Here is a 20,276-nt window from a genome sequence, read left to right as displayed (position 1 = left end):
ATGACAAACCATTTAATCAACACTGACTCCTGTAAACCCTCCTGTGCATCAAACCCTATTGTGTGCTTTACATATCAGGGCTTAAACTTTTAGTGACTTATGGGTATCTTAAAGCACAATTTAGGAGAATCATAAGAGCAGGATTTGGAAGTATAGAGGCCTGTGATTTGATCTTATTTTCAAATTTCCTGCTTAGAATTGCTCAAAAAAATTGATTTAGAAGGTAAGCATTCAAAATCTGCTGAAATCATCTACCCTGCCATAATGTCAGTCTTTGAGCACCCTAAATCACTAATCCATTTGCCCTCCGTGGATTTAGGTTTATGGATAGGTCTGAATAGTTGAGTCTTGTGTTTTGTTTTACTTTTCTCAACCACAGCATTATTTTATTTGCAGCGGGTGTCTTTCAAGTGTGTAGGTGATAACTTTAAATATGTTTCTGAACATGCTACAGATGGAGGAAGATAAGGGCTTTCTTGCTGCAGCTTAAGAGGGGAAGGCAACCTGCAGTCCTGTTAAAGAATCCAATTTTCTTGTATATTTTATCCCCTTCACTGCTTCCACCTGTCTGTATTTTCTGTTGCTGTTGCATGTTTTGTTGTAATTAGCTTTGGCTATCCCAGTTCCTGATAAATGTGAACAACCTGGAGATAATCAGCCAGACAAGGGCTGTTTGCTGGCACTCTGAACTCCACTTCTTCTGATGTTTTCTTCCATTTTTGACCAAGGCAGGCAGATGACTGGTTCAGACACAAAATGAATGCCTCTATAACGCTTCATTGCAGAAAGAAGTGCTTTATGAAAATCTGGTCTTGAATATTTGTGAAACTGTCAAAGTGATGTCTTGTAGAAATAACACAAGCCATCAATAATGATTAGTTCCATGGTATAATAAATGATCTTAGTCTAAATGGACAGTGCACAACCAAGCTCCATGAGTACAAGAATAACATGAGATCAGGATTAGTCGTGGTCTGCTTGAGCTGCTGCCACGTGAAGAGCTCACAAGACATCTGTTAGTGTTTCAGCAGCACTGTGCTACAGTGAAATTCATGATGCTCAGCTTTTGTGGCCACTCAGCCAGATTCAGTGTGAAATCGAGGAATACACTGCAAAGGGAAATCCAACAAAGAGTAATCCTTTCTTGGCTTTGGTGACGTTCAGTGCGGCCGCACCCCTGGCTCCTGGGAGCTGCCGAGGCCGGGCTGCAGACATCTCGGCTTGGCTGCAGGCAGCAGCTTCCCACAGGGCCTGCCTGGCAGTCTGGGTCAGCGGTGATGGAGGGAGGTGAAATGGGATCAGCTGCCTGCCATGGACTAATGCAAGGCTTTTTTTATTTATGTATGTCCTGTTTTGATAAATAAATGCTTGACGCTAGTAGTGATAACCGTTAACCCAGGGAGGCGGGAGAGGAGCTTTGATGTGCTGGTTTTAGCTGGGGGATAAGCAATGAGGGAATGACAGACCCATCTGTCTCTGATATTAATGCTAGAAATTAATGCCTCTAGAACAAATGGCTGGTGGAGGGAGGGGAGGGACTAATTGACAACGTGTTCTTTCTGTCTTTTCTGGTCTCTCTTGACCCACAACTTCAATAATTCTTCCCCATCTTCAGCACGGGGCTTCTCAAGTTGCCTTAGGAAGCACGTGAAAGCAGCTTTTGACACTGCATAATAAAGAGCAGCACACTGTGGGGTATTATTTTTACCTCGGCAGGGCAGGCTGAGCCCTGATTACGGGGAGCCGCGTACTCCCCTCCCAGCGTCCCCCTCCCCGCTGCATTGGGCTTGCTGCTTAATGCAGCTCTCCTGATGCAGCCTCACGTGGCTGCGTGGCTGCGTACAGGCACAATGAGGACTTGAGCATCGCAGGCTGTGCTGAGGCAGAGCAGGCGCTGCCTGCAGGTGGGCTGCCTGCACCCAGCGGCTCTCGCTCCCATTTCCTACCCGCCAGCTGGATGAGAAGGGATGGGTCACCAGGAAGAGAAGAGAGGGCAGTACATGCCAGGCTCCCGCACCCAGGCGCAGCGGCAGCAGCAGTAAGTCACACTGCACCATTTTCTTCTCGCCCTGCAGACAGACAGTGTGAGGAGCTGCAAGGAGCTGCTCCCTCTCCGGTGGGTGGGCATGCTGAAGTGGAGCCTTCCTCACAGAGCAGAGATGCAGCCTCTCTGAAGGAATCCCCAGAGACCTTCCAAGTTTGGTGCTTTTGCACTCAAAGGCCATTTCTTCCTCTCCAGCTAGGCTCATGTTTGCTTGCAGTCACAGCTGAGCTGAAGAGGTTCCTGCCTGCTTGCAGCTATTTGCTGGCTGCACTCTGACTGCGAGCACTTTCACACAGTGCATGGATGTGGCTCTTGTGCCCCTGAATTATGGGTGCTGCAGAGCCCTGACCTTTCCTGGGCTGTCGGAGGAGTGGATTACTGCGCCAAGTGCTAGCTGCTGGCCAACAACCCTGCAAAAAGACTGACCCACCTGGATACACGTGAGTGGGGGGCACTTCTGCTCCAACATGGCTCATGCGGCTGCTTCCATTAAAAAAGTTCGAGAGTCTGAACTGGAAGAGAGGGAGAGAAACCTTGAGAAGGAAAGGAAGAGGCAGCGGAAAATCTCTAGGGCAGATCGCAAACGAAAGGTATGAGGGGAAAACCTACCTCCTCCTTCTTCCCCCTGCACCCTTTCTTCTGTCTTTGTGGCACTTTGCAGGGGTTCATTGCCATGCGTAATTCTCTGTCCTTCATTTCTCTTCCCCATCATCTCATTTTTCCTACCTGCATTCCTTCCCACCCTCTCCATGCCCTACTGAGGCCCTAGCCCCGCCGCAGTGGGACATGAGCGCTGCCTGTCATGGCAGCCCATGGCTGCACAGCGAGTGTGCACATCGGGGGAGCATTGGCACCCCCAAAAGCACTGGGAATGGGTGTCATTGCTCAGTAGCCAGGTGCTTCCTGCCTCCAGCTCCTCTGAAGAAGTTGGCAGGGAGGGAGGTGGCTGTGGCGGTGACTGCAGTGTGGAGGTTCGTTTCTGCATTTCACGACTGCATTTTTTCCACAGCTTCTCATTTTTACGTCCACTTCCCACACTGGTAGTAGAAGCGCAGCTAAATGCTGCATGGAAGACCCCTGGGGTGGATGAGCTTGGGTGGCTGTGCAGTGAGGTTTCAGTTTTGGTGCTGTACTAGCAGCCGTGATTCAGTGCCTTTACACTGCACACTGCAGGTATATTTGTCTGCCTGTGGCCTGAAACAAGTCAGCAATTTGTTGCGTGTTTGTGTCAGCTGCTGGTGACAGTCTCCGGTTCTGTCAAGGCCTATGTAGTATTTAGAGGTTTCAGGTTTTGGGAGGCTTCTCCTAATTTATAATAAACTGTTATTTTCCTTCTGCATTTGAATATGAAATGCTCTGGTTGCCTTGGAAAAAAAAAACCTGCAGAATAAAAAAATGAATATAAATGATGTATTTGCCAGATCACTCTATGGTTTCCAAGGACACAAGTAATGTACAGTGGTGGTGAAAACATGAAAAGGTCTGAAGCAGCTGTAGAGGATAGCTGTAGAGGATAGCTGTAGTGCTGGGCTGCATCAGGACTGCCTGTGTTAATGCCTCCTCATTGCTGCTTCTCTCCCCCATCTCAGGAGCCTACTGACTTTGGTACATGTTAACTCATTCACTGACACTATGATTTGATCCATCCTTTATAAATATCTTCTGAAAGGGATAGCAGCAAGAGATATAATTAATCTGTCCCATTTTTCTTCTCTCACACTGCATATATACACAGATCTCTCTGTAAAAGGAAAAGGATTGGAATCCAGCACTGTGACGTTTGAATTTACAGACTCTTTTGGCGAACGTGTAGGATTCAGGAGCAGCCATCTGCTCCCTTGGCATACCTGAGAAATTCTGAAGTCATTTTATATTCAATCTTATGGATTTCACATGCTGAGCTGCATAATTTAAGTAAAGTGGTTGAGGCTGTTGGATTCCTTTGGGACCTGTGGGTATGATTTCCCTGATTTTTTACAAGGCCCTGTTTGCAAGGTGCATTAAGTTGCATTGCAATTCTCTTTATCAAAACAAGAATGTCATTTCTAGTGCAGTGCTTGGGTGCAGGGGCAGAGCTGCTTGGGGCAGATTGTGATTACTGTCCTAATCCCCTAAATGGGACACTGCAGCATAAGGTAGTTTTTGTGATTACATTCCTGATTGTGGAATTCGCTGTTAAATAGCCTTGCTTTTTTGTTTTCTAATGTTTGTTTCTTTGCTGGAGAGTCTTTTCTTCACATTTGCCCAATGCTCATCTCAGTTATTTAGCCACAACATGTGTTGTTTTTCGTGAATTTCATATACGCTGTTTCATAAATGTGTCAAACATGTATTCTACTATTTTAATTAGAATGGGATGGAATTAATCGTGCCCCTCCTGCTATCTCTGTTCTGAGAGTGCTGCATCTCCCTGGCTGGGAGTGGGCTGGCTCAGTCTATGTTCATGTTAGCAGTAATATCTGGTGGTGCAGGCTGTCTGTTGGATTTTCGGTTCTAGGAAGCACCAGTAGTCTTCGCTTAGAAAACACAGCGAGCATAATGGTGTTTGCTCATCTTCCTTTTGAATATTCAGCAGTGGACCTTGCTCCAATCTCCCTTTCACTGCAGCTGTACCTTGCTGTTACATAAACAAGGGCTTGGCTGCACCTTCCACTTTCCTTCAGATGTGTGGGTGTGGGCTGGGCCAGGCATCTCCCTCTTGCTCCTTCTGCATGAGACAAACAGCAGCACAAGTATGGCTTTGTTCATATCTGTGTACATGCCCATGCTGCACAGAATACACAGCATCGATCAGGTCATACCTATATTAATATGTATATACACACACACTCATGATATCCACAGTATGCAGAAAATATTTAACATGCTTTATGTAGAGTAGATAAAATGATGTTTATTTCATCACTGATGTGGCTTATATATGTATTTGATATGTGTTGGTTTTTTTTTTTTGTTTTTAATATGTCACATTGCTGATGAAATACAAATTGTTCAACAGTGTAATGAGAGCATCTTCTAGTAGGTGCAGAGCCCTTTCAGTTTTTCTTGACTCCCTTGGAAAATGGTGGCAGTCAGCAAAAAGTATGTGTAGGCCCACGAGAGATGAAAGCTAAATGAATATGGATTGTCTGCACTTAAACTCTGTCAGCATATGGATTGTACGGTCCCAGATTTGTGATTCACTGAAAAGCGCTTCCGCTGCAGTGACTGGATTTTCAGTACAGCAGAGACCTATTTTGTTTCTAGGAACAAGAGTGAGTGAGTATGCTGTAGTAAGCTATTGTGAATGGTCTTCTTCAAATTCTCGTGTATTTTATATGCATGTATCTCTGTACAGTGTTCCATGCTGAATGCTTGAACTGCTGATGTGGCCTTGGGATGGAAACTTTTCTCTGACCCTGGAAGATCTTGATTATGCAAAAGAGGACTACGAAGGACTGCAGTCTCTGACAGTACACTGGGCAGCTGTTAGCACTGTCCTGTGCTGCTGCCTTCCAGGGATACTGCAGGGCATGGATTCTTTGTGGACGTACCCAGTCACTGGAGTATTTTGCTTAATACTGTTTTGCAGTGTGATCATCTTCTGTCCTGACTGCAGCATTACAAACCATGACTATAGCTTACGTGCCTCTTGGGTAGGACAGAATCTTCCTCCTTGTCATTATTTTTGCTATGTGACATACTTCTGGACAGTAACAACACCCTAGTCATTAACAGAGCCAGGAAAATGACCTGCATCAGCAGCACTCTTGCTCAGATGGTGTGCTTGCATGTCTGGGGCTACTGTAGTTCTTTAGAGATTAACAGAAGTATTCCACATTCATAAATTGGCAAAAAGGTGTTTGTAAGCTGACAATGAAAGTCCAGACCCTCTCCTTTATTCTTTCTGACTTGATTTCTAAAACCAGTTGATGAGGATAGACTCTAGTCATCTTGCATTCACATGGGTAATTTTCATTTATGCATGCAGTTTTTCTTTGCGATGTTGATGCAAATGAAGAATAAAATGTGCATGTAAACAACAACAAAAAATGCAGTTGGGTACCTGAATGTACCAAGAGCCTTAAAAAAACAACAACAAACAACCAGGTGCCAGCAGAGGAGGTGAGCAGGTTAAGATCTGTAGATAGCATCAGTGTTCAGGCATGACTAATTTAGTTCCAGCTGAGCTCAGGCTGTGCGAGGCCTGGCTCTGCTTGCTGTAAGATACCTGTGTGTGATAGCTGCGTATCACTCACCTTCTGCAGAGTGAGAAAAATGGAGGGGTGCGATTACATTGGTGGTCACCCACTGAGTCAGCAGCAAACCTGGAATTACAGCCTTAGAATCCAGCTTCCTAGACCCTGGCAGTATGTAACACACACTTGCTTTCCCCTGTCTCTAATGCTTATAAAACAGACAGAGCTTCCTGACTTTGCATGTGACAAGCATTTAAAAGATCTAAAAACAAACCCCAGACACTCCCCAAACAGCTGTTATCAGAAATTGTTTTTGCTGCTGAATAAAAGTGATTCTTGACAGTATAAAAATGGTGTGCTGATTGCTGCTACCCTTTTACCATCAGAGCTGAGGACAGAGTTTGGCCTCTGGGCTCTGCTGTCAATAAGTGGATATTTATTTAGTATTTAAATAAACAATTTTACAAAGTGTTTTTAAAAATTTATTATTCTATATCTTTTCTTAATGAGGCCAGCCTTACAAATTCAACATCCTCTAGCAACTTATCTCAAAATTTCCTGCAATGGCTGATATATTCGTGCTGCTGGCCAAAAGAGATAGGGAAACAACAGCATATCAGAGCATTTTGTCCTTCACTTGACACCCTAAGTACTCACATGCAAAGCTCACATACAGTTGCTGCTTCTAGGCAATATCTGTAGTAGGGCAAGGCTGGAGGGAGAAATAAAGGGCTGCTACTGTCTGTAAAATTCAGGGGCATGGAGAAGAGTCAACATTGAATAGACGGCTTCCATCACATAACTGCAGAGGGCAGAGAGTAAATTTTCTTTGTGTTCTTTCAATATCAAGATATTTTCTTACATTATCAACTCCTTTTTAATGAACTGAATAGCAGAAAGAAATCCCATGTTCAGAAATTCCTGTAGAAATGAATGTCACTTTTGTGTCTCGGAACCGAGAAGAAAAGTCCATTTGAAACTGAGGTGTACTTTGGGCAGGAGATGTTTGTGTAGCCATCCTTCACTCTTGGTCAGTTGGTGTTCATGGATGCCAAATACAGTGTCTCCTCTGGTCTGAACATGCTGCAGGATCTGTGAAGAATCTGCATTTGGCTAACAAAGAGAAAGAGTCTTGTACTGTTTAACTTCTCTCTATCTGGGGCCTTAAGGCTTATAGCAACTTTAACCTCCTGTTTTTTCTTTAGCACTGAACATGCCCTATCTGTTCAATGTTCTGTTTGTTGCCTTGACAAAGATTTGTGTGATTCGCTAGAATTTCTGGATGTTTCAAATGCCTCTTCAACCACAAAAAATAATCCTTTTGTTTCATAACTGAGTGTTTGTGTAGATGGTGCCTATTTCTGATGGCTTTTGAGTGTTTACCTTCTGTACCTCAACCTTCTGTTTTCATTATGCAGATACTTCTCAGGATTAAAATAATACCACTATTTGATTCCTTTTTATAAAGGGCAGCTTCTTTTGATGACGCTGTATTTCATAATAAATTGGTTTTTGTTGCTTCGGTTTATAGATGCTGTATCTCAAAGGAGTGATATGCATGTAAATGCAACACTGAAGTTTGCAGATAATTCTGTTTTGTTGGTGATGTACTGAATACTTTACCTAGCCACTATTATGAAGTTTAAGTTGGTCCTTTGCTAAAGATCCTAAAATGTCTATTCACATATATTTGCTGGACAGGCATCCTCACTGCATTTAGTGAATGCAGTGTGTTTGGCATGTCTTTCTCAGACAAGTTTCCTGCAAAGTTCAGTATAGGTTTAGCCTGTATGAGGGAATCCAGTGGGGCTTTAAAATGATTGCAGGTTAACCTTCATCAGCCTTCTGCAGGTTGAGAGTGCTGCTGTGGTGCCAAATATCTCTGTGTGTGTAGTCTATTTTTCTTTGAGAATTTTGCATTGTTTGCCATAACCACACTGGGAACAAATGAGCAATATACAGAAATAAAGCAAGCCTAGGAGTTGTATTAAAGACTGATGATTACCAGTTCTCTTACTTCTAGTAGGAAAGGAACAGTCTTCATGACAAGTTTAAATTTACTCGCCTTTAGGTTTGCTTCTTAACAATACCATGATTTATATGTGGCTTTTAAAATTTAATTTCCTTGGTAACTTTTGAAAGACAAGATTTATTTGGTTTCAGTAAATCCTATGTAGGTTGTATTTGAAAACACAGATCATTTACCAAAGCGTGTGTTTTGTACCTTGGGTAAATATGCCTCTTTGCAGCTTTAGGTTAAATGATTAATATCTGAGACACTTGAGAAAGTACTGTCTGTTGAGAGATTGATGAGGTTGGCTCATCATTATGTCACAGACTAAAGACAGTGGCAATGCTCTTGTGTGTTTAATGAGGAGAAGCATTGGACTTGATCCTAGGTCCCATAAAGCAGATGCTTGGAACCCACCAGTACTTGCCCTTTCCATTTGTGAAGGTCTGGTGTGAGTCTTAAATTCTCTCTCATTCCCTCATGGTAGCACAGGGAGGCCTGGAGTGCGTGATTATATTATAATCCTTCCAAAAAGTTTGTGTGAATTCTTGCTCATACTTCCATCATGAGAGGACGGGCCAAGTCCTGTATGGACCTTTGCTGGGGCCTGGTGGGAGCTTGTGTGCCACTCCCTGCTGATAGCTAGGATTGTGGACCATCTCTCAGCATAATAAGACAGTGATACAAATGGAAGTATCTCCTTTACTTTCCTCCCCCAGTAAAAATAAACCCTAATGCTTACAGCACAGCTGTTAGATACTGTAACAGGAGGAGTTAGATGTGTTCCTGATGTACTTCATCTGTCCTTTTGCACTGGCAAAGTTTTTGTCTCACTCCAGCTATCTCAGTAATAAGAACTTCTGTGAACTTCAGAAGAGTAACAGAGAGAAATGCCAAAACCTACCTCAAGTGACTCTACCTCTCATGGTCACCAGAAATTTAACAAGTGTCAGTCCTACTTATCGGGATCTATAAGTGATTTTAAAAGTTCACATTTATGCATTGCATGAAATTATCCCCAATAATTATTTGTGGCTATTTGATTGTTGGCTATTGTTTTCTTTCTCCTCTGAAAATGTCTTGTATCCTTTAGATTAGTGACTGTGTCTGCATCACTGGAAGAATTATTACTTTCTTTGGGCAATTTTGTGTTGAGTAATTAAAAAGAATTGTTTTAAGGGAGCTTCTACAAATGCAGGCCAGGATTTGGGAAAAAAAAAAAAGAAAAATGAGAGAAAGAAAAAGAAAGATATAGAGATGTAAGATGCTAAACTGTGCAATGTCAAGACTTTAGGGATCAGGCTTCTGTAATTTAGTCCCTCAGGCTTTTTCACTGACCTCCTGGAGAAAGTTTGGCACCTAACAGAAGTAAATAGTGGCATGTGAGCACTGAGAGGCCATATTTTAATGATGAGATTTGGAAGCATGCCCTGGTGTATGTATGTGCCAACCTATAGCACATCCCAACCCTGGAAACAGTGAGTATGTACATAATCCATAATGGTTCAATAGGATTATGTGTCATTCAGGCAACAGTTCTTCCCCTGAGATGAAGTCTTACCCAGCACAGACTCAAAGCACAACTGGAACGTGTTTCTGCCCTGCAATAGGAATTGTTGTTCAGCCTTTTCTTTGTGAACATGTGTATTAGCATGGCTTCAGAATTTAAACAAACATTTTTAGGAGCATCTATCTCTTGATTGAGTGTCTGTTTGAATTCCTTAAGTGTTATTAAGACAGTATAGTGAAAATGGAAACAAGCATTCTATGTACAGTTTGGAATGCTGACTGCATGCAAACTCCTGTATGATGAATTTAAAGCAATTTAAAAATGATTTTGATGCCAGTGCGTTAGTTAAGTGAATTGTTGTATAAATTGGTCATTAATGAGATAACTGGCTGTCTTCCCTTCAAGTCCTATTCATATTTGAATAAGGAAATACAGATTTAGTAAGTGATGTTCATTATTTACAGCATCATACTAAAGTTTGTGTAGAGAGTAGGACTAAACAAAGGATAAATCCACTCTCAATAATTAAGGTTTTTGTTGGCCAATCTAACAGAAAACTTCCCATAGTCATTTTTGGTTCTAGAACACATTCCAAAGTACAGACCTGAACCTGTCTTTAATTAGGAAAATCTTCCTCTGATGTCAGTGAGAGCTGTCTGTGGTAGGTCAACAATATCAACCAAGTAGCATTTCTCAGGTGTGATGGAGATGACTGCCTTCCTTTTGGGATCTATTCCTGTGTCCTGACAGCATGTTGTGTAAGTTCTCAATGCTACTTTTAAGAAGTGTTTTCTAATTCTTTCAGCCTGTCACAAACTTTATACTTTATCTTAAGGTTGGACTATTAAGCTATATTTTCTTCCTCAGAGTTACAGCAAAATACCACAGCTGATACCAAACTGCTTCCATACATTAACTCGATTGTTTGTGCCCACACAGTACCTTTTATGTTGCCTTGCGAATGCAGTTGCTCCTTGTAGATTTCTTTTTTGTTGGATTTTTGATTTATTATTATTATTATTTTTAATATTTTCTGTTCTCTGCATTGATTCCAAGCAATTTATTTTGTAGCATCCATCATTGTAGCATTGGGTAGTTTTGTTTGAACCTGTAATTATATTTGTTTCCTTGACTGGAAACTTGTTATGTAGAGGAACATCCACAGATTTCCTGTACTTCACTACATCCTGATGGACACACCTGTTAGCAGCCTCAGTGAGATGAAGTTGGGTTCAGATAGCTCAAATCAACAGCTTTCCTCACCAGTCAGTGGAGTAGTCCAGCTATAAATAAGGGTAGAAATTCTGCACTGTTACCCAATTATATACAGTATTAGAGCATATAATATGAATTACTGAAACCTGACAGATGTTGCTGAGTGAATTTCAGGTAGTTCACAGAGTTGGCACTATACAAGTGCTAGTATGTTGGCACTGCTCAAGGGTCTGCACTCAGGTAATGGTTTATTCCATGTATCATAAATGAATTTAGTAGAGCTTGCTGATAGCTTTTCAGGGATTGGTTCAAATCTATGTCAGTGCTCATTCCTGTACTAAGAGCTAAACTCATGCAGTGTGGTAGAGCATTGTGGTCTCTGTTATCCTACAAAGAGAGAAGGAGAAGAAAACAAAAGGGGAAGAGAAAGAATGCTGCATTAAAGAGGTTGTTAGCATGTTCCTTGGGGAGTTCATTGGCACTAATTGTCTATGAAAGAAATGGAGCCATCAGGTTGTGAAGAACTTTACCATGCTTATTATTTGGAAAATATTAATGTGATGCTGCTATTGTATCTAAACTGAGGAAATATATTGATTTCATTTTCCCTAGTAATTCAGTTTCTATAATTAAAATAAAGCCAGTATTGGGATGCAGCACTCACTCAGAGTGGATACAGCCCTGATTTTTCCAGGCCGGTAGAAAATGGTTTCAGCCTATAGAACCGTAATGCCTAACATTTCCAAGCTGTTATAAGTTAAATAATTTAGACTTAGTTTTAATTATTTACTTTTTCTGGCTTATGCTCTGTCAGGATGTCTCATTGAGGCATGTCAGCGCTGGGCACCCTTGGAGCAGGCAGCACATCAGGAGAGCTGTCCAGAGAAAAGCTGTTAGTGCCTTGCTGCCCAGGTCCTTAACCTCCTACTGCCACTGTATTGCTGGTTTGTTTGTTTGTTTGTTTTCAAAGCAACAGTGCAGCAAAGAGGAGAGGAATAACATGGATCACATTGAAAGTGTCTGCTGTAGTGATTGGAGGCAGAGATGAATCAAATGAAGCCCCAGTTGGCTATGGGGGAAGAGCTTTAGCAGGGGCTTTGCTGATGGACCTGGTGTTGGCCACCAGAGCTGCCTGGGGGATGAACCTGCTGCCTGCGCTTCCAGGCAGTGGGGTGGCTCCCATCCCCCTATGTTAAGCCAGGAGCATCGTTAGGTTAACCCTGATTTAACCTCTGCACAGGGCCTTTGCTGATTTAGTATCAGCTCTTTTAGTCACTGCTGGAAAGAGGTTATTAATATAAGATGGTGGATATTTATGTGAAGAACTTACATTTGTTTATCAAGGTAAAATAAAAAAAAGCAATTGCCTATTATTGTTTTCACTGTTATGTGAGCCTTGAACTGATGTGATGTGTATGCAGAGCAGGCCTGGCTTTAGTGCTTCTGAAATCATTTTGCAAGCAGCATTTGATGGAGACAAAAGTAAATCAGCTTATAAAGAAAAATATGTTATTTTGACTGGTCAGTCAAGTTTTTTCGTGGGAATGTGTGGGGACTCCATGGCAACTAGATCGAATACATGCTGTGCTCCTGGTCCTGCTGCTGTGTGCAAAGCTGCCAGCCTGCACTCCCAGCAGCACCCACACTGCCCACGTTCAGCCCCAGCACCTGCAGCACACTGCAGCTCCAAGGAATGACTGCTGCTCCATGGGTGTTTTCAGGCTGGCAAGAAAGTCCCTGTGATACTTTTTATCTCCTGGTCTTCATTCTTACAGAGGCAACGTGAAGACTGCAGCTCTGCCTGAAAGGCAGAGGATCCTCTCAGATGCTTTTTGGGAATGATTTATTTACTAACACCTTCCTCAGATGCAGGCACTAGCTGTATGCATCTTAGTAGTGCTGTTTCTGTGACAGAGTGTTAGCCTGGTGTTCTGCGGCCCGGAAAAAGATTTCCCATACAACTGAAACCAGAAATAATTAATAGCTTTGCACAGAGCTAGCTCAGTAGTGGAGCTCCGCATTGCAGCACAGGGCTTCCCACAGGCTGGGGGAAGGACGTGCACTGCTGTCTTCCCCATGCTGCAAAGGAACTGGGGCCTTCACCCTTGTGTTTTGTTATTTGGTTACCCTACATGTCTGTAGCATGGAATCGTGGATTGATGTACAGTCATGGAAGCAGCTCAGATACGATGCAGTTTGTGGACTCTCTGTGGCTGCAGTATGCCCATAGGACTGTGTGGAGTTATGCAAGCACGCCCAAGTTCACTGAGGTTTTGTCCCCAGAAGATTTGTTTTTAACCTTTGGTGCAGTGGCTCGGATGTAAACACAAGTGCATGTCTGCTCGGCAGTGCTTGGTAACTTCATTAAAATTCAGAGGAAAAGGAAAATGTTTACAGGCAACCTGGAAGGAAACAACTTCCTGCTTTAACTTAGGCAGGCAGGTGGAAGGCCGTGGTCATCAGCTTCCAGTTTATCTTGGTTTACCCATACTCAAGTCAGCTGGTTAGCAGTCACACAACCCTTAATTTCTACCAGGAAATGGTAGTTATTTTGTGTTGTCTACACTGGTAAAACAGCAATCATCAGTCTAGAAGCCTGAAATACAGCATGAGGTACTTGAGATTTTTTTTGCAGAGCACTTGTGAGGAGCCACCCTCCTGGAAAAGAACTTTGAGACAAATGATGATCATTTATAGACAGGGAGCTATAAGTAAAGATCATCCAAGAACACTAGGTTTTATAACAATTTATTCTTAACTTGTTGAAAACCCTGAAAGTTTTGCTAATAATTTCAAGAGATTTAGGATTTTTTTTTTATTTTTTATTTTTTTCCCCCAGAATGTTTCAAATAGAAGATAATTCACCTCATATTATGTAACCATCTTAGTGCTTTGTATTTTCAGATGTAATTTATGAACATTTGTTCAATTTGTGTAATGGAGTTACGTGGTGGAGAGAGGGATTTATTTATGGTGGAAAATAATATTAGGCATCTATGGCTTCAGGATTAAAATGTTCTTTCGATAAGCTGCATGTTCTGTAACCTTTCCTGTTCAAATCACTGTGTTGGCTGCACAAGGAGAGCCCTGGTATTCAAAAACTATTTATACATTTTAATAATGTTCTAAAGATAATAATTAAAATAATTAGTAGGGATGAAAGGAACCTGAAAATCACAAATGGAATTTGAGGGAGAAATTTGTGAAGCCAAAGGGGTAAAATGAAGGCAGGCTTTTTTTTCCATCACCATGAAATACAGATGTTCACTTGCCATAAATTCATTTTCAAGAATGAGTATGTTTGCTTCAGTCTTGCAGAGAAGCTGGCATGCTTCTAACCTATCTCAACATAAATTCAGAATATTCTTCACTTTTGCTGTGGAAAGTATTTTCCAGTAGTTGATATCCTTCTGCCCAGTAGCCCTTTGGGCTTGTTCACGTTGCTGTAATGACCAGCTCAGAAAGGACTATCTGAAATGGTCTCTGGTTCACTTTGTAATAGCATATGAGCAACAAGCAATGGTGCTGTCCCTGTGATGGAAAGATTCTCGTTCTGGTGCTGTATGGACTCGTACCTTATACAGTGAGATAATTAAGTGATATACATTTTCATTTTATTTTTTCTTTGTTTTCTTAGATGATTTAAATCACGTTGTGACTTCTTAAGTTATGTAAACTGTTGCATCTTTGAATTCCTGGAGACAATTCATAGAGCAACTTTAACATCCCCCAAAAATGTGGGAGTTGGGAGCCCTTATTTTCAGTGAGAAATAGAATCAGGCAATCAGCAAAAATCTTCACCTGTATATAAGTCCTATGTGGATAATCAAAGGAGCCATGGAACCACTGAAGTGACCACCTGAGGAATAGTGCATCTGAATAATTTCAACAACAGAATCAAGTAATTGTGCATGAACTATTGTTTCAGTAGCATAATGTTAAATTATTATTATTATTATTATTAGAATTTCTAACATAGAGTGAAAACTTGACTTTGCAGGCTTTTAGGGTAAGTTACAAAGCATCCATCTTCATAAAAGTGAAATAGGGTCCCTATGCTCCAACTGCGTAGTCCTGCAAAATTAGATCCAGGGCCATTTTCTTTTTAGTGTCAAGAAGAGAGTGTTTAGGTTTTCTCTTTACTATACTTTCAAGCCAAGTCTAAGAAGAAACCCTGCAAATATTTAAGAATTCGATATCCAGTGACCAGCTAATACGCTTTTGATTCTAATGAGATTTAAGCTTTTGCTTCTTTGTTTATTTTTTCTATTCTTCCAAAGGGGGAAAATTCTCTGATTTCAAGTGCACTTTTAGAAACAGTAGGTTTTCTGTTAGGAAAACAACCCAAAAGAAAATCCACCAAAAGCAAAAAAGCACATATTGAAACCTCCCACATAGACAGAAAATGCTGGTGACCTCACTGCTTCCAGAAGGATTGAGAATACTTGACTGTTGTTCAAAGAGACTGTGGGATCTAAAGAAGAGGTTTTCCTTCTTTAATTTTGTCAGTCACGGTCCTTAAGTGAAAGAGAGATCTGGAACAATGACTTAGAGAGGTCTGCCTAACCAGGGATAAACGGATTCTACCAAGATCCAAAGACAAAGATCATGTGGACTTCAGTGGGTGTTGGAGCAGGTTTATAGGCAGTGGGTAAGAATAGCCAAATATTCATTTAATGAGACAGCTGCTTCCCATGTATGTGGTGTTGATCCCTTCCCGTGAATGAGTCATCTTTGCAGCAATGGAAAAAAAAAAAAAAAGAGAATTTCATTTGTCACTTTGAATGCAGTAAGAGTTTTCAGAAGTCTCACATGGGATCTCACATCACATTATGTTCATTTCCTGGGAAGCCGCTTGAAGTACTTAATTATACAAAGTCAGTTTCTGTTTTAGACTATTATTGCATAGTATATATATTTATCAGGATTTTTTCTTTTTGGCTATTTTTTTGCATGCCATGTAAAATACTTCTGAATTTTTTCCTTAACGTTTTTGCCCATTCTTAGTGCTCAGTAAGTAATTCAGGTGGGAATTGTAGTTTAACTGGTAAGTCCTTGGGTGAAGACCTGGGCCTTGGGGCTTTGCTGGTGACCTCAGGCTGAGGTCTGAACCTGGCAAGAGTTTGCCTTCCAGTGTGCAAAATGAAGCATTGTAACCATTCTGTTTTGCAGTAAATAATAATTGCTTTTGTTCTGAGGGATTATTTGGCTGTAGATCCTTAAGATGCCCATCTTTGAGAAAAGTGCAGTGCAATATTCCACAAAACAAGGAGTAGCTTTCAGTGGGCTGGGAATGCTGGTGCTTCTCTGCTGATTTTTCATTTCATTTTCCTTTGCGTGTAATTGAAATTCTACATCTCACCATCCCGCTTGGTGTTATAAAGATGCTGGCAGGGAGAAAAACTGGAAATGTAATGTTAAAAGAGTGCGTTGGTGAGGGAATGGTTTGTGGAGGCCTGTGACCTATTTTCCATCTTGTAATTGCCTCTGGGCCAAATGTTGATGCTCAGCCATGAAGCCCAGATAAACCAGCTGTGAGAGTGACAAAAGGAGGTGGTGGGAAGTGGCAGGAATATGAAAATGCTCTGAGGGGAGCTGGGTGTCATGAGGACATGTAGCGTGATTGCCTAATCCCAGTATTGGCATTCCAGCCACTTGCACACTGTTACTGTGGGACTTTGAGAGGGCCAGGGAACAGAGCCTGGAGAGTGGTCATCACTAGGTATTTCCTGATCCTTGGAGAAGCTCTTGGATAGCTCAGGGACATCATTTATTTGGTAGTGATAGAATAAATATTACATTTGTAATGAAACACAGAATTAAAATGTTATTAGCCCTTTCCTTGCCATATTTTTTATATATAGAGAAAAGTACAGGCTTTATGAAGGATTATTTTATAGTTATTTTATTTTATTTCTTACTGGCAGTAAATTTTATTTTATGTTACTGGATGTTTGCCTGTTGTTCATTTTACTTGACATTAATCGAATTTCTCAGCATCCAGTATTTTTTCTGTCTTATTTGATGAAACTATAAACCATCCATGACTTCTCAAGGAGTGCACTATGAGGGTAGCACAGATTTTTCTTTTTTCCTTTTTAAATCTCTTTTTAAGATCTGTAACCTCAGTTTCACCAAATATAATACCAATAAATCTGGAGGTCAGAAATGCTGATTTATAAATCCAGTTCAGTTTTGAAGGCAGTTCACTCAAAGTAGTACACTTGCTTTGTGTCCAGGAACAGAATCTTACAAGAAACAAATACCTCCTCAATTTGGTCTTCAAGGGATGTACTGTTCCAGTTCACTAAGCTTCATTTGGTATCTCTCGAGCATACCTAAAAATATTATTATATTCAGATACTGTGCATTGGCTTCAACTGAGGGAATGATTTCCTTTCAAATTCATGCAATCCAGTTCCCATTAAATCTACTTAAAGCATTTATATGGAGGCTTAATGCTAAATTCTGCATAGAAATAGTTTAGTAGTTGTATCTTCTCCAGCAGGACTGTGTCAGTTGAGATATTTATTCCTTTCTGACTGCCCCCTCTGCTATGCTGTTACAGTCATAGCCGAGGTTTTGTATGCAGTCTCTCTTTTCATATTGCCACTGAATTTCTGTGAGTTTATACAGGTGACTCACGATTTTTTGGCTAGGTAGTTACCTGGATTTACTAGAAAGCAGAAGTCAGAGATCTGAATAATAATCATTTACAAACATGTTTATTTGTTGTTACTTATTTGAAGAAAAAGTAAAAAGCTTGTAATGGAGTAAGTATTATATTGGAAAAGGAAGGAAGAAATAAAAATACTTCATACTGTATTGTTTCACTCACAGTATTTGCATTCCTAGAAGCCTTCGCATGCTGTGAATGCAGCCCAAGTGTTCATCTTCCTTCAAAATCCCAAATAAAATAAAATGGATCCCCTTGAAAGGGCAGCAGAGACTGGGTAGGAAGTGTTGTCTGTACATGGGCCCATGCATATTCAGCCTCTTGAATTTCTTGGGTCCTTTGGGCAGGAAACACTTGGGCAGTGTTGAGAGTGTGCAGATGGCGTTGATAGAGGAAAGGAGCTGGGGTGCAGTAGAAGGCATCTGTGATTACTTGAGCTGGTTGTAATGTAAGCTGGTTACTCAAGCTATTCCCAAAACTGCAGTATTGAGTTTTGAGAGAATCTGGTTGTAGTGTGGATCCTTTCAGCAGAAAGAAGCAGTGCTTCACAGCTTCCATGCAATTTAGATGAGTATTTCCTGTTAGATATTACAGGCTCTAGAGAAATTAGACAAAATGGGTTACTCACATTTTTAATACACCTTATAAACCTGTATGTCAAAAACTATTACTTTTTGTGGCAAGATGGTCCCTGGAGAGGAACAGCTTCGTAAGTACATTATATTGGGTAGATCATAAAATCTGTTTTGCAGTTAACCATCTGCTTTACATTGTCCTTTTATCGAGGTTGCTACTGCAAGGGACCATGCTGCCTTTAGGAAGTCTCCTGCTGAGATGGCTGCCCTCTGCCTGGCGGCCTCAGGTAGCCTGCCAGGCACCTAAAAGCCTGCCCAGCATCACTGCCTTCCTGCCATGGTACAGGAGCCCAGAGTTGTTGGTGGTGTCTAAATGCCTGTTGAATCTTTATCAAGTTGAATTTGTCAATGCCCTAAAGTACACCAAAGCAAATATTTGTTGTCTATTCTCATGTGTTTATTTTTTGTTCTTAAAGCCTTGGACATGTTGCCTCATGTTTATTAGCACTGTTAATACTGTGCGCCTGAATGGCAACTGAAGAAAGTTTTATAGCATTCTTCGGAATGCTCAGGAAATAAACTCTGTGGTTCTGTCATTGTGCTTTCTTCAGCTCTTTGTAATTTATAGACACATTACAGTTTTTAATAGTCCTGAGAGACCACTGTACTCAAAAATCTGCCTTCTTATTTTGTCAGTTGTTCATGGTCTGTCTCTTTTGCAGTTTTTAATGTATACATAATTCAGAATCGCCAGAGAATTTCTTTGATGTGAACTTTGTTACAGATGCTACACTTGTCAGAGTGTTTTTGGGGCTTATATTTATGAAAGTTCTGTTTTTTTCTGAGTGGTGTTTCTAACTGTCTGAGAAACTACATGAAGATGTGTTTTTTATCATAAGATCTCTTACTTTATAGTTAGAACCATGCATGCTTGAAATAATGACTTTCTTCAGTTGCATGGAGTCCTTTTCTATTAAACTTGAATCTATTTCTCTCAGTAAGGTTACTTTCAACATTGATGCAGATAAAGTGAATGTTCAATATGTGTATATGCATATATTGTTATTTATTGGTTTTTATTTGTGAATTTTGTGGGAAATTAGGCTTAGTTTACTTCCAGTAGCTCTAAATACTCTTTTGAGCTTTAGTTTAACCATAAGGAGCTATTTACTGGAACAAATAATTTAGCATTTGAGATAAAACCATTTTCTAATGCTGATTAGTAGAAGGACTTGTTATAGCACATGTATGTAATGGCCCCTAAAATAATAGGTGGGCATGGGATGCAAAAGAAAAAAAAAGAAACCAAATAAATGCACAAGAACATATGTTATTATTATATACCAGCAAGCCCTAATTATTATGGGAGAGTAACAGTTTGAATAAAGAGTACAATGCAAGCCCAAAATACACAATTCTTTGTTGATTCCCTAAAAATAGCCTTTAAAAAAAAACAACAAGAAAGAAATACAGAAGGCTCATTTTCCACAAAAGATCCGATGGGATCTAATAACTTTCAGTTACCAGCTATGACGTTTTGGATGTGTTGGGTTCTGTGTTGGCCTCATCATCCTGCCTGTAAGGTAGGTCTAGGGATGATAATTAGTTACACAGCATTTTAGTTCTTGGAACATTCCTGCAGAAACATTCAAACCTTGTGAGAATGTAACTTCTTAAGGGGAGTGGAGAGCCTTCCATTTTAGAGTAGTACTGTTAGTTTCAGTGTAAGACAATGGTAAATATGAGAAAATTTATCAGCAACTACTCCTCTTTTTGTTGCATATACAATATTCTGTAATATTTAAAGCACATTTACTCTTTTTCTTCCATGCATATTAGATTAGTTTATTAACAAAATGTTAAATCTCAGAGCAAAGCAATTACTCCATTTCATATTGCTGTTTTGCTCCATCTTACTATAGCTGATCAGTTTCTCACTTCCTATTAGTAGCACTGCAGATACTACTGCTGCATTAATGAGCTATAGAAGGAAAACTGATGTTTAGACTGGAAAACATCTGGACTTCAATGAATGCTGGGCATTTACCTGAATAAAGTCCATTCTAA

General features: G+C 40.7%; 1 protein-coding gene across 16 annotated transcripts in view; it reads left to right on the top strand.

The window, feature by feature from the left end:
* The window catches only part of ANK2 (ankyrin 2), a 315,505-nt gene that overhangs the window by 142,022 nt on the left and 153,207 nt on the right, over positions 1–20,276 (top strand). For 4 of the 16 annotated variants that reach the window (XM_085547003.1, XM_085546987.1, XM_085546975.1 and 1 more), the window contains exon 1: positions 1,816–2,634. The exons of 8 other annotated variants lie outside the window; for them this stretch is intronic. In XM_085547003.1, the coding sequence (XP_085403129.1) occupies positions 2,512–2,634 (123 nt within the window). In that variant the 5' untranslated portion in view covers positions 1,816–2,511. Of the gene's footprint in view, positions 1–1,778; positions 2,635–20,276 lie in introns of those variants that run through there. 4 more of the 16 variants (XM_085547002.1, XM_085546960.1, XM_085546978.1 and 1 more) reach the window with 3 other exon arrangements.

Source organism: Coturnix japonica, chromosome 4, assembly GCF_054131305.1.
Source record: "Coturnix japonica strain WE chromosome 4, WE-NBRP24, whole genome shotgun sequence".
NCBI lineage: Eukaryota > Metazoa > Chordata > Aves > Galliformes > Phasianidae > Coturnix > Coturnix japonica.
Note: the sequence above shows the minus strand (reverse complement) of the source record. Positions and strands in the feature narration are given on the sequence as shown.